At 40.4% G+C, this 15590-nt stretch overlaps 1 protein-coding gene across 3 annotated transcripts in view; it reads left to right on the top strand.

The window, feature by feature from the left end:
* Positions 1-15590, top strand: part of PRKX (protein kinase cAMP-dependent X-linked catalytic subunit) — a 115892-nt gene that overhangs the window by 68150 nt on the left and 32152 nt on the right. For all 3 annotated transcript variants that reach the window (XM_087726794.1, XM_087726793.1, XM_087726792.1), the window contains exon 2: positions 13321-13489. In XM_087726794.1, coding sequence (XP_087582920.1) covers positions 13321-13489 — 169 coding nt within the window. The remainder of the gene's footprint in view (positions 1-13320; positions 13490-15590) is intronic.

Below are 15590 nucleotides of genomic sequence, written 5' to 3'. Positions count from 1 at the left end.
GATCCCCCTCTCCCTCTCCCTCAGGTAACCCTTTGGTGGGTACGTCTAGGGGACCCTGCTCCTCTCACAGGTTGGCTCCCCAGGGGCCTAGTTCTGCTTATGGCGATGTGGAGGATTTGGATCACCTCCCTGAAGACCTCAAAAGGCTTATTTCTGCAGCCATTTCACGTGGCATTGCCCAGCGGGATAAGGATTCTTTTTCTTCAAGGCATGGGGGGTCTGGGCCGGTCCCAGTATCATGCTTCCTCCCCTTCCATGGTTAGAGAGGCTTCGGTCATGGGGGAGGAAAATCTCCAGGACATCGGCTTCTCGGAGGATAAGGATGCGGTCCCCTCAGATGAGCCTTCTTCTTCGGGCCTCTTTGTCCCAGCCATGTTCAAGATTCTCTTGGGCAAGGCAAGAAAAACCACCAAGGTGAGGATGGGGAATCCTTTGGTGCCTCCACCTAGGGATCCTGACATGGCCATGTTTTCTGCCATGGCCACGAATAAGGAGGAGATTCCGTCTCCTCCCTTATTTATGGAGCTCCTAACCAACCAGTGGGCGCATCCCTCCAATTTCTTGACTCCTGGTAGTAATGACCGCCGGCACTATAATGTGGAGCAGACCTTTGTTCAGGCCATTCAGTTACCAGCCATTGACAGTCCGGTAGCCGCCCTGGTCTCCTCCTCTCCAGTGGTATCGGGTGATGCGGCAGATAAATTGAAACCAGAGGATAAGTGCGCCGAGCTTACCTTGAGAAAGAACTTTAATCCCGTTGCATGGGCTATCAAGTCCGCGGCCTCGTCCTCCTATTTCAACCGGGCCACGGTCATGTGGCTTAAGCAGCTCCAGGAGCGCATTCCCATCCAGGACGAGCGGCTCCACCAGGATCTCATCAAGACCATGGCGGCCTGTCAGTTTTCTGCTGATGCGACCCTGGACATGGTCAAGTTTGTGTCCAGTGCCTTGGCCACTTCTGTCATGTCTTGCAGGCTCCTATGGCTGTGTCACTGGCAGATGGATAACAAGGCCAAGTGGAACTTGGCGGCCGCTCCATTCAAGGGGCCTAATCTTTTTGGGGAGGCCCTCGACCCCATCCTGGTCGAGAATAAAGACAAAAAGAAAGTTCTGCCATCTAACGCCAAGAAGCCCGAGACTAGGTCTCATCCTTACCGTAGGCAGCAGTATAGGGCTACAGAGTACGACTATAACCAGTGTTTTTCTTCTTTCCACTCTGACAGGCAGTTTCCCAGGTCGTCCTTTCAGGACAGAAACCATTTCCAACACCAATCCAGATGGCCCTTTCGTTGGGGAGGCGGCCATCCCTACTGCAGGGGGAAGTGACTCGAACCCGAGTCGTCCCATCGGTGGCCGCCTTTCCCTCTATGCGGATCGATGGGACAAGATCACGTTGGACACTTTGGTCCGAGCCATGGTTTGTCACAGTCTCAGGTTAGAATTTCTCTCCACCCCTCCGAATCTCTTCAGGTTGTTCCCTCCATCCCGGAGCCTAGAGTGCCGCCACCTGATGGATCAGGCTATCGCCCACCTTCTCGACATTCAGGCAGTGGAGGCGGTTCCTCTAGAGGAACAGGGTCTGGGCCACTACTCCAACCTGTTGGTGGTTCCGAAGAGCTTGGGGGGCTGGAGGGCGATTCTGGACCTCAAGTGCCTGAACCGTTTTCTGGTGTACAGGCGATTCAAAATGTCCTCCCTCAAGTCTATCCTTCAGGGTGTCAGGAAGGTGGACTTCTTGGCTTCCATAGACCTCACAGCGGCCTATCTTCACATCCCAATTCAGGCCGGTCATCGCAGGTTCCTGAGGTTCTCTCATGGGAACCGCCACTACCAATACAGGGCTCTTCCCTTCGGGCTGGCCTTGGCTCCCTGGGCCTTCACGAAGGTTCTGGAGGCTCAACTGCGCTCCATTCCGGTACAGCTCCAATGTTATTTAGACGATGTCTTGGTTCAGGCGGGGTCTCTTCCTCAGGCCATCTCGGACCTTCGGCTCACCATTCGGAGCCTTCGGAGCCTAGGTTTTTCGGTGAACTTCCCCAAGAGCCACCTTTCCCCCTCCACACGCATTCTCCACCTGGGGACGGTCATAGATTCCGTGTCGGGGGTAGTGCGTCTGTCCCAGGAACATCAGAGTAGCCTACGTCAACTGGCAGAAAGCGTTCACGGAAGTCAGTTAGTTTCGATCCTCACTCTATCACAGTTATTGGGCAAGATGATCTCTTGTATCGAGATTGTTCCGTGGGCCAGGCTTCACCTTCGGCCTCTCCGGTGGGAACTCATCCCCTTTCAGAAGGGGCGCTTGAGCAATTCTCTTCAGACTCTCTGCCTCCCGGCGGGGGTCCAGGCCTCGCCCACGAACTGGCAACTTCCCCGGTTTTTCACCCATTTCCAGTCCAGGTATGTGGAGGGCACGGACGCCCTCAGGAGCAGGTGGCCCTTGGGCCTTCTGTATGCATTTCCTCCCATCCCCCTCGTTCCGGGGACCATCCGGAAGGTGGTAGCAGAGAAGGCTCTGGCCATTGTGGTGGCCCCTTATTGGCCCAGGAGGCCTTGGTTCGCAGACCTAGTCCTGCTGTCGGTGGCCCCTCCGTGGAGGATCCTGCGGGAGGAGGTGGTCTTGCAGCAGGGGGTTCCTGCTCCACGTGGAGCCCCAGTGGTTCCATCTGACCGCCTGGCTCTTGAACGGCAGCTACTAAGGGGGGCTAACCTGTCCTCCGGGGTCATTAGTACCATCAAGGTGTCTCGGCGTCCTTCAACAACCCGCATCTACAATTCCACCTGGGTGGCCTTTGTCCGGTGGTGTTCTCCTCTTGCCATTTCTCCCGACAGAGCCACTATTCCCAATGTCTTGGATTTCCTGCAAAAGAGCCTTGACGACGGGCTTTCTCAGAATATGTTGCGCCGCCAGGTGGCGGCTTTGTGTTCGGTCCTGGGGGATGTGGGGTCTTCTTCCCTCTCCCATGTTCACCTGATCAAGCATTTTCTGAAGGGGGCGGCTAATCTCAGGCCTCCCCCCGTCCATAGGTTCCCCACGTAGGATCTTCACCTGGTTCTCAGGGCTTTTACAGGGGCCCCATTCGAACCTCTCCGGTCTGTTCATTTACGGTTCTTGTCTCTGAAAGTGGCTTTCCTAGTGGCGGTTACCTCTGCCCGATGTATTTCAGAGCTGGGCGCCCTGTTTTCCGGGATGACCTTTGCCATTTTCACCAGGACAGGGTGGTGCTTCGCCTTGATCCTACCTTCATCCCGAAGGTGAACACTCCTTTTCATAGGGCTCAGGAGATAATCCTGCCCGACTTTTGCCCGGGCCCGTCCAATGATAGGGAGAGGCTCTGGCATTGGTTAGACGTGCACCATGCTCTGCGGATCTACCTCCGGCAGACCGAAGGGTCAGAGGCCTTGTTTGTTTTGTTCCAGCCAGAAACTTTAGGATCTAGGGTGTCCTCGGTCACCATTGGCCGTTGGCTGCGTCAGGCCATTGTGGAGGCCTATGGAGCGTCTGGTCATCCGGCCCCGTCGGGCATTACGTCCCACTCTACTAGGAGTGCCGCGACTACGGCGGTGTGGGCCACGAGAGCCCCCTTTGAGGACATTTGTCAGGCGGCCACTTCGGCTTCTCCAACGCCTTTCATCCGACATTATTGCCTGGATGCCTTTGCTTCGGTGGACGCGTCCTTTGGTCGGAGGGTCCTGCAGAGGGTGGTGGCTGATGCTCCCCTTGGGCCTTAGGGGTCTATTGTTCTCCCTCCCTGGGACTAGAAGCTTGGGTATGTCCCACACGTGACCACTCCCTCCCTTCCTTTGGAAAAATAATGTTGGTCTTACCTGAACGTGTCTTTTAAGAAGAAGGGAGGGAGTGGTCACGACCCGCCCTGAGGTTCCTTGTTGGGGGCCCAGCGGAAGACCCGGATGGTTCCCGGTGAGGGGGGGTTGTTGTTTCAATTCTACTGTTCGCCTTCGAGGAAACTGGGCCAGGAATGGAAGGCACCAGTATTTAAGAGTTTGCTCTCAGTCTTTGGACAAATCAGGCTTTGAGAATACCCACACGTGACCCTCCCTTTCTCTTAAAAGACACGTTCAGATAAGACCAACGTTCTTTCCAATATAATATAAAGTATGCAATTACTTCATTGTGGAAAAAAGTGGAAAAAAAATCAATGTAATTACCATGGCTTATTTTTAATAAGCTTGCTTTTCCTAACTTAATAAAAAGGGCTCTCCTTCTGAAAAAAATTGTCAAACCTTCTCAGCAAAATAAAAAATAAAAAATTATAAAATGCTATTTAAAAAGCATATTAAAGAGAAGGATCCTGCAACATGTCTTAAGATGTCCCATTACGGGAAGTCCATTTAGTGACCACAGTAGGGGCTGGAAACTCAGTTGCTAAGCAGAGCAATTGCTAAATGAAACTGTTTATGAACTTACTTCAACTTTCCTTTGCTTTATAGACTTCTGAAGGTTGTAAATGCAGGAATTAATCATTAACGGGTAAGGCTGAGGAGTATGTCCAGTTCTTGGCGGACAAAGTTGCCCGGTTTCGAGTGGACCTGGACTCCACCCCAGTAGATCCAGCCGGAACACAAGGGGAAGACTTGAAAACCATCTCTGGGTTGAGTTTCAGGAGGTTGCCTCTGGGGATGTGGACAAGGCTATGCGAGCTGTGAGCGCCTCCACCTGTATACTGGACCCGTGTCCCTCCTGGCTGGTTGCCAACAGCAGTGAGGTGACACGAGGCTGGATCCAGGCGGTTGTTACCGCCTCTCTTCGGGAGGGGTACTTCCCCACCGCGCTTAAGACAGCGGTGGTGAGACCCCTCCTGAAGAAACCGTCTTTGGATCCAGCTGTTCTTAATAACTACCGTCCAGTCTCCAACCTTCCCTTTGTGGGGAAGGTTGTTGAGAAGGTGGTGGCTCTCCAGCTTCAGCGTACCTTGGAGGAAGCTAACTATCTTGACCCCTTCCAGTCTGGCTTCAGGCCCGGTTACAACACAGAAACCGCTTTGGTCGCATTGACCGATGATCTCTGGAGAGCTACGGATGGAGGCCGTGCTTCCATCCTAGTTCTCCTTGACCTCTCAGCGGCTTTCGATACCATCGACCATGGTATCCTTCTGCGACGACTGCGGGAGATAGGGGTGGGCGGCACTGTTTTGCAGTTGTTCTCCTCCTACCTCTCGGACAGGTCGCAGTCGGTGTTGGTGGGGGGGCAGAGATCGTCCCTGAGGCCCCTAACTTATGGGGTGCCGCAGGGGTCGGTCTTATCCCCCCTACTGTTTAACATATACATGAAACCGCTGGGTGAGATCATTCGGAGGCACGGGATAAAATACCATCAATATGCGGACGATACACAGTTGTATCTGTCCGCCCCGTGCCAACTCAATGAAGCGGTGGACGTGATGAACCGGGGTCTTGAGGCCGTTAAAGACTGGATGAGAGCAAACAAGCTGATACTCAACCCAGACAAGACCGAGTGGCTGTTGTGTTTTCCTCCCAAAAATTTGACCAACGTACCATCACTCAGGCTGGGGGGACAAAATTTATACCCCTCAGAAAGGGCCCGCAACTTGGGAGTCCTCCTGGACCCACAGCTGAGTTTTGACCACCATCTTTCAGCTGTGACCAGGGGGGCATTTGCCCAGGTTCGCCTGGTGCGCCAGTTGCGGCCCTACCTGAATCGGGAGGCTCTCACAACAGTCACTCGAGCCCTTGTGATTTCCAGGCTGGAATACTGCAATGTGCTCTACATGGGGCTGCCCTTGAAGAGCACCCGGAGACTTCAGCTAGTCCAGAATGCGGCCGCGCGAGTGATCGTGGGCGCACCACGGTTCGCCCACATAACACCGATCCTCCGTGAGCTGCGCTGGCTACCTGTCGATCTCCGGGTGCACTTCAAGGTCCTACTCACCACCTATAAAGCGCTCCATGGTAGTGGATCTGGCTATTTGAGAGACCGCCTTCTGCCAATTACCTCCCTGCGTCCCATCAGATCGCATAGAGTTGGCCTCCTCCGTATTCCATCCGCCAGTCAGTGCCGACTGGCGACTACTCGGAGGAGAGCCTTCTATGTTGCGGCTCCGACGCTATGGAACAATCTCCCCGTGGAGATTCGTACCCTCACCACCGTCCAGGCCTTCCGCACAGCCCTCAAGACCTGGCTAGCCCGTCAGGCCTGGGGATAAGTTTACTTTCGCCCCTCCCGAATGTCGAGTGAATGTTGTGTTTTACTGTTTAATTTATTCTTGTTCACATTTCTTTTTGTATTTGTCCTACACTCCCTCTCCCCTTTTATTGTAAGCCGCCCTGAGTCCCCTCAGGGAAAAGGGCGGCCTATAAATGTACAATAAATACCAAATAAATACCAAAATAACGTTACCTTTTCATCACTGAAATAATTGCAAATAGTTGTTAAACGGGGCAGTTGCTAAATGAAGACTACTTATACTGAAAATCAGTAAAGTTGGATACTTTCCTACAGCTAATATATTCTATATGAACTTACATGAATTAATTAAAAAACACACAGCAAATATTTCAGAAAAGAGTCACGTAATGTTTTTTTCTTTCATGGTTTGTGGTTTGAATAGGCTGAAGTGGGAAAGATTTTTACTGAACTTAACCATTCGATAATATTGCAGTACAGTGTAAACTCTGAAGTTAGTGAAAAAATGTGCTCCCATACTATAAGGGGAATTGAACAAATTTCTGTGGAACTCTCTACAGAGAAAACAACAAGCTAGATATTTCTGTTTTGCCCAAAATATTCATTATTGTCTTTTTCACCATTGCCCTTTTTACCATTATTTTCCAGTTATGGGCTGGGTATTTTCAAAAATTGTAAACATTGGTGAGGAGAGCAGAAATAAGTTTTCTGAACTTTTGAAATAGTTCTGAAAATCTACCAGCTTCAAACTCCCTAAAATAATTCATATTGTTCAAATTAAAAAAAAAAGTTTCAATTTTCAAGAAAGTTTTTTATTTCTGGAAACTAGCCAGGATTTTATTGAAAGGCTTCATTCATAATTTAAAACAGAAGCAGGTAATTCATTTGTACCTAGCATAGGATTTTAAATATTAAAATGAAGGAATTGGTGCAAGAATAAGAAGGCTTCTTTTTAAAAATCAAGGCTTTCTGGGGATTTATTTTGTTATCTCATGTACATTGTCCATTTTACTGTTCCATGGGAATTTATTTAGAAATTTAGAAAACATTGCATTAATGATTCTCAGCAATTTGTTGCCAGTTTTTCATAGCACAATTTGTTCTGGGTATGAAAAGTAGCTTCCAATGTTACATTTAAATTCGCTCATAAATCTCACTGCTGGCAAGCTCAACAGAGACAAAAGTATACATTGGTTGACTATTTTTGTTTAAAAGTTATTGTACTTTTAAAAATAGTTTTCAGCCTGAAAATAATGTTTTGGATGAAAAAGACATAGTGGATTGATTTATTTTTGTAATGACTTGACAACAGTGCTTTTTATGCATGTGAATGATGTATAATAAAGTTGAAAATGAAAGAAAAATGATGGGTAAGCAATGCAAACTTTTTTTTAAAATTTATTCCATGTTTCTGTTATGCAAATACTGTCTAGATATCATCCATTTAGTTTTTAACATTACATTGATCTGAATTTTCTATTTGGATATCTGAATTCATTTTAATAATCTGAAATATATTAGTTTTCATATTAGAAATATATTCGTGGCTTCAAAGTGTTGATTCCAAGTTGTCTAAAACTATTAAATGAAGTCTCATTTTGATTTGCCTTTGAATCACCTTCAGACTGAATATTTATGCAATTCTAATCACTACTTAGAACATAATTGATCTCTTTTATGTATTATGGTATAAAACCTAATTAGGATTGCTTGGTATAGTAAAGCAGGTACACTATCCAGAATTATCATGTTTATTGTTAAGGAGCATCGTGTCTTTATAGATGGTGTATAGAATAGGACTATGTAAGCATTCAAAAGATGGAGGCCACAAATTGGTACCTTAAAATCAGCATCTCTTATCAAAACATAAAGGATTATCATGTGAAATGCTCCTATCAAGCTTTAGTAGGTTTATGCATTTAGTCATTGGAAGACAGCTTTTGAAGAAGTTTAAGGAGCCCTCCAAAAGATACAGCAGTTTTTAATATTTTGATGACAGGTGCTTCACTTGCACTAACATGTTTTGTGAAATGCCTCTTGGATGCTTTGTAAAGCTTAGCAGGGAAAGATCCAGTTCAAATAAAAATCGATTTTTTTTAAAAATCTATGTAGGATGTTTTGCTTTATTTCAGTCTACTTGGAAACACATTTTATATACACACAGAAATAACAGAATATATTTCAATTTTTTAAAAAAATATCATCAGCCTTAATACCTAAGTATAATTTGAAATTTATTTTATGACTTTAAAAATCTATTTTAAAAAAAATTCCAAAATAGAAAGTGTGAATATTTTTATAGTAAGTGAAACTGTCAAAGTTTAAAGCAAGTAGACAGTATGGTTTGTTAATGGTGCTTATTAACTTAAAGATTCTCTTGGACTTACAGATGTCTAAAATCTGCATTTTAACTTTCTGCAAAATAACAAACTAGTTACTGGCTGAGTAGCTATAATATTGAGTTGTGAGAAAAGGTTTTATATAGAATGAAACTTTTGTTGTTAACAATTAACATAGAAATTGATGCATTACTTTATTGTTTTGCACTTTATTGTGCATATCAACATTATCCATTTACCTGTTTGATCTATGCTCAGAATTTGCTATGATTGCAAAAATGCAAATGCTTGAGGCATTCAGCAGCATACAATTAAAATCTCTGCTTTTAAAGGTGTATGAGTGGCCACTCATGTCTGCATCTATTGTCATCATAATAGCAACTTTGCCTTTGGCATATTTAATAAAACTCTTTGATGTATTTTCTTTAGAGGAAAATACATTTATATATAATTAGCTTAATCCTCAGGAAAAAAATTAGTGCCACACTCACACAAAAATGTGTTATATTGTGTTTTTTTGGGGGGGGTTGGATGGTTGGTTTTGTCAGTACTGGCTTAGACACATATTTTATGTGGTGCTTAACAACATTAACATACTGTTGGTTTTTATTTAGAACTTAATGCTGTCCTTGCTAAATCAGATCAAGACCCATCTTTTTCACTGTGATTAACCAGACACCTATTTTTTCTTCTTTAATGTATTTTTAATTAGAATTTTGAAGAAAATATAAAATCAGAGAAAGGGAAAGGGAATAGTATGCAAATGAGTAAACAAGGATCTTATCATACATATTATAATTTTACATTGTATCACTGTAAATAAATGAATATTTTATATCATTTCAAAAGCCTGAAAATCTCTTTTAAACTGTAATCAAAACATGTATAAAGCACAGTATAAATCATAAAATGAAACTGAATATATGCAATAAATATTCACAATTCCACAAATCACAGAATTGAAATAATTCTGTTTTTTTCCCTCTTCCACACATGTAACTACAGGTAGCCCTCGACTTATGACCACAATTGAACCCTAGATTTCTGTTGCTAAGTGAGATATTTATTAAGTTCTGCCCCATTTTCCGATCTTTCTTGCCATAGTTGTTAAGTGAATTGTGGCAGTAGTTAAGTTACTAATAGGGTTGTTAAGTGAATCTGGCTTCCCTATTGACTTTGCTTGTCAGAAAGTCACAAAAGGGGATCACATGATCTTGGTACACAGCAATTGTTATAAATCTGAACTATTGGCCAAGCATCTGAATTTTGATTATATGATCATGGGGATGCTGCATGAATCATAAGTATGAAAAGCTGTCATAAGTCACTTTTTACAGTGCCGTAGTAACTTTGAACATCATTAAATGAACTGTTATAAGTCTAGGACTACATGTACATGTATGTGCATATTTATCACAAGCATAATCTGATACTAGCCTGAGGATAGCAAAATTGACTTAGATAAAAATTCTAAAAAAGGATTTATTGTCATGCTGCATATGGTGCTATAGGTAATCAGTGAGAAAAAATAACTTTCCCTTTTGCAAAGCAGGAATGTCATACTTGCCTAATAGTTTTGCCTGAGATATTTCCAAATACTGAAGCCAAAAGATAAATACTATATATTTATGTATAACTAAACTTTGGGTTTTACATAAGAAAGATAAAAGTATGCTTGACCTGTCTTTCACCAATAACCCATGCTTTTTGCAATGCTTCTAGTAGCCAAATTCAGACACCTTTTTTGTATTGTTTCTTGGTTTCATATTTCTCAGCTGTTGTAGTGCTGTAGCTCTTTTATATTTCTTTGCTGCTCTACTGTTGTATTTGTAACAACTTCTTTTTAGCAATTGCTAGCCAGACTATATTATTAAAAATGGTATTCTTTAAACTTGAAATAATGTTCTGTTGCATTCATTTTATTACAAAGATTTTTCTGTTGCTTCAGTCATTTGATTCCAAGCAGTTCACAAGAAACAAGATACAAATACTACAATCATAATAAAATAACAAAATATCAAAAGCATAATTATATCACCATCAACCTCATCATGATTTATAATATTATGTTCCAGTTAAACTACAAATTTATTACATTAGTCAAAATAGTATTGCTTTTTAGGGCCACCTACAAAGCAAGGTTGTTTACTAGTAACAATGCAATGTAACAACATTGTTAAGGGATTTAATCACATGTAAAATTTCCCAATGTGTTTAAATGACATTGTTGAGTAGGTTAATAGGCATTTTCTAGAAACTGTTTACAATGTCTAGGTTAACTTCACAACATTATAATTCAAACATAGTAAAATAAGCAATAATTGTCAATTTAGTTTGCATACAAAAAGTTTTTGATTATTGTATGTCTTTTCTGATATTAGCCTGTCTCTAATAATTTATATAAGCACCTCTTTAGTAATGCTTCATATAGGAATTTATACTGGAATATTTTCATTTAAAATCCCTGAATATTCCGCTACAATTATTTGCTATAATGTGCAGATAACAGTTCTATTATCTGAATTTATTTAATATCTTTTGAAGAGAGTGGCTTATAAATTCATACATAAATAGAGTAGAAGATGGGTTTGCCCATTTTACCCTTTATATATTTACCTCAGGGAAGATTTTATCCTTTGCTTCTGGACTTATAAAATTTTACCTATATTTTACTTATAAATCTACCCATTCTAAAAAACAGAATATATGTTAAATGATTATAATCACTAACTTAAATTGTATGTTTGACATAATAATTTTCAAAAAGTAACTGTATTTGAGGACTTTTACTGTTTTTTAGATTAAAAAATGATTGGTATGAGTTTGAAATCTAAAAATGAAACAAACTGTGCTGCTTTATGGGGAAAATAAGGTGTAAAGAGCAACAGTACCATGCTGTCAGCTATACAGAATTTGTTAGCACTTTAGAAAATCTTGTAGTTGACTGGTACAATTTAGGCTTTCTTTCAAATGTGTTCATCTATATCTATCTATCTATCTATCTATCTATCTATCTATCTATCTATCTATCTATCTATCATCTATCTATCTATCATCTATCTATCTATATGTGTGTGTGTAGTATTTGTGCTGATAAATAAATAAAGGGAGACTAGTATAGATCTATTTCAAGCTATTTAGCTCTCATCAGCTAGCCATACCCTTACTGGGATTCGAACCTGTGCTGTATTGCATCTTAGGCAAACATCTTAGCCATTAAGCCACAGGTCTCCTCCTTATCAGCTGAAGCCAGGGAAGAAGGTATATATTTACTAATACACACACACACACACACGTGTCTGTCTGTGTGTGTGTGTGTGTATTAGTTGAACATGGAGCAAGGAGTAAGACACAAAGATATGTGATGTTTCCTTACATGTTTTACAACTTTTTTTTTTACATTACTGGTTATTAGATGTGAGTTTGTGTAGTCCTCTCATGTGACTTAGAACTCAAGTGCTTTGCTGCAAATGCTTTGTTGTTGTATCCAACCATTACAATTTAGACATAAATGAAAACCCATCTCCTCTCCCAATAAGCAAGCAAAGATTTGATTTTCTGTCCCATGCTAAAATGCTAAAAAGGATGCATACATTTAAAGTGTGCGGATGCTGGAATATATGGATGGGATAATGTCTGCTATAAGACATGAATGTACAGGACTGATCCTTTCCCGCTTTGCTATATAGTAATAAAACTGTAGTTGGAAACAGGAAAAGGGTAGATACAGACTGAATGCAATGGGTATGAAAGACTTAAGAAATGTGGGTACTAAAACATAAATAAGTGAAATGAGTGTTCTGTGTGGATTGCATGCAAAGTGAATCATCATTTAGGTGTTTTGAATATATATGAATAAGGATCAAATATGAAGGAAGAGTGAGAGGAAAGAGATGGCCGAAAAAGATGTTGTTGGGTGAACTTTAGATCCTCAGAAAAAGAAAAGCAGCAAATTCAAGAAATAAAATACAACTATATTTGTTGTAGAGATGTGAAAAAAGTATTAAAGGCTATAGTGAATGGTATTGATGAAAATGAGGTCTAAGTAGATTGTTTTTTTTTTCTTATTTCCTGAGTCCAGGGAAGTTCTCAGTTTCAGTATTTTCACCAATATCATTAATCAGTTTTAGCTACTAGCTGATCTGATGAATCTATTTTGAGTTACTACATCATCCTAACTATATATTCACTGTAATAAAAATAGAACAAATATTGTGTCATTGAAGTGACTTTAAATAACATCAAACAAAGGAAAACATTTCTAAAATACATCACTAGAACACATTGTGTACAGTACTTATTTACCATTCTGTAAATAGTCCCTACAAAGATTACCTCGGCAGTTATATTAACACAGGGAGTTTTATTGCTAACAATAAGAGTGATTTGGCAGAACTAACCAAATGACGAATATTCCTATGATCAAACCTAAGCAATAAAACAGAATAATCATGCCTTTTGAAGGCAATGGCTATTATAGTCTTAAATATCTTGAGAGTGTCAGGTGATAGTTCATAAGGTAGAAGGGCTGCTTCAGAGAATTCCAGCCCTTGTTAATAGTCACGTTAGAGAAAAGAGCATTAAATAGCCTTTTCCCATGATTTAAGTAGAAGTGAATCAGCCAGCAGAGCTGATGTGGTTATCTGTTTAAACCCTGAACTTTGTGTCAATAAGGCTCAAGCAGTACAAAAATGTTTGACACTTATTAGCTGATTTATGTTGATCTTTTCTTCTTACAGTATGTTTCATTATTAAATGTAACCAATTGTTATTTATCTATTCATCTCACTGGCTCTTTTTTTTCTTTCTGATTTTCAGGGACAGGCACTTTTGGGCGGGTTCACCTGGTGAGAGAGAAGGCTGCTAAATGCTATTTCGCATTGAAAGTAATGAGCATTCCAGATGTTATTCGGCTAAAACAAGAACAACATGTACACAATGAAAAATCTGTTTTGAAAGAAGTGAATCATCCATTTCTAATCAGATTGTAAGCTTCATCTTCTTAGTTCAATCACAATCAGTTGTAGCAGTCAAAATCTTTGGGTGACAAATTTTCAAATTTTTATTTCCATATTCCTTCCTTAACTAGGAAGCCTATTGAATAAGAAAAATGAAATATGTACATTATAAATACTTTGTCTCTGTTTGCTTTTCCAAAAAGGTGTGATATGTGATTTTTACAGCATTGCTCAGGATAGATTGACTGTCCTTCAGAGTACATTAATTGTTATAGTTGTGTATAATGTATATATTTAAGCATTTTTCATGGATAAATATGTGTGCATATGAATGCATATACATATGCATATATACAGTATGTTTCTGAAAATATCTTCTTTCTGCATCCAGCTTGCTTTTTGACATAATTTTATCATGGCAAAATCTTGATAGTTTTATTCCTAGAAGAGGCTCAAAGGTTTTCCTGCCTGAAAGGTGAAGAAGGTTTTCTCTGTCTTCAGTTTTAGCTCTGAAAGATTTTTAAGAATTCTGAAAACATCTGAAGTGGTTTAATGGGTACTGTAGAATAAAAGTAGAATCTGTAAATACCACTTTCTCCTTGTTTACAAGAAGAATGTCCACAGGATAATTCCACTTGTATACTTTTTTAATGGAAACCAAGAATGATTTATTTCCGGTAGACTTTTGTGACAGTTAACAGTAGTTATTCCTTTTGTAGATAAGAAATGAGTACATGAATGAAAGTTCATACTTTCAGTAAGTAAAATTACATCCATTTTGAATGTGTTTTCACAAATATAGCAATTTTGTGTAAGAGTTGGTGCATGTCTTCATTAGAAGTAAATAATTTAGAGATACTTTTAAGCATGAGGGGAAATTCAGTGTTCTAATGAAGTATTTGCTGATAAATGCATTGTGTTAACAGTGCACAAAATACAATTCCCTCTGTTTGAAACTACAGGAAATCTGTTTCTGTATATGGCTCATTACTTTTTTAAAAATATCTTGTGGTAATGGGTGGAGTAATGCCTACTACCGGAAATATCAGAATTTCACAAGTTAAACTATAAACAGAGGAGTTATAAGTACATATTGCAAAAGTAATTTCAACATAACAAGATTATATCCTGATAAGATGAAACTGACAAAGAGAACAAAGTAAGCTCAGTTGAAAATGCATTTCTTGCCTACCAGTAATTTTACTCTGAGAAATAAACATGTAAAATTGATGGCAGAATTAATTTTTGTACAGGCTACTGATATATTTCTGAGTCCTCCTCAACCATTTTTTTTTCAAATTATTCAAGTATTAATTCATTGTTAAATGAGTGAAGTGAAGAGAAGAAATAGAAGTACATTGGGATAATAAATTTATTGGGCTATTTCCAACAGTAGTTTTATGCTAATGCAGGATCTGGCAAGCTGTGGCCATTTGGATCTTGTCATCTATGATGACTAACTCTGTTGATCCAATGCTGAAACTTGGATCTACAAATTTCTAAAACATATGGAGCTACTACTCTTGTCTATTGTTTGTCCATATCTTTAGGCAAAATTAACCTTATTTTTTTGCCTTAAACATTTTCTGAAATAGGTAATATTTTAAAGATGGAAACAAAAGGAAATGATAGCAAAAAGAGCTGCAAATGTCCTCTGTTGTTGTTGTTTTCCTTGTTTAATAAATATACAGTGGGATCTACCCAAGGAAGGACAGCTTTGTATGAACAACAACTATGGAAGATATTTAAATTTAGCCAAACCCCAAATCTCAAAATGGTATAGAATATTCTGAACAACTATTCATTGCAGAGAATGAGCTTTATTTTCTTGCCAGAACATTTCATTTTTAATTGTTCAGTTGCATATGTGGAATTGGGAAATCCTGCATCAAAAATAAAAGCAAAAATAATACAAAAAATCAGAAGCAAAAATTTAAAACATAACCAATTCCTAAAAACACATGACAAAGATAAAATAAATTGGATATGCAAATTATGACCAATGGGTTTGAACTTGGTAGCATTATTGTATGGATAACTTGCTTTCCTAGCAGAATATATGGTATTACATTCCTACTAAGATTATTTAGCAAGTAATAGCATTTTACTGTAATGGCTCTGTCCTCAATG

Source organism: Thamnophis sirtalis, unplaced genomic scaffold (assembly GCF_051295495.1).
Source record: "Thamnophis sirtalis isolate CommonGarterSnake01/CBP01778 unplaced genomic scaffold, rThaSir2_p1.2 scaffold_12, whole genome shotgun sequence".
Classification (NCBI taxonomy): domain Eukaryota; kingdom Metazoa; phylum Chordata; class Lepidosauria; order Squamata; family Natricidae; genus Thamnophis; species Thamnophis sirtalis.
The sequence above is the reverse complement of the archived record's forward strand: the minus strand, read 5'-3'. Positions and strand labels throughout refer to the sequence as shown.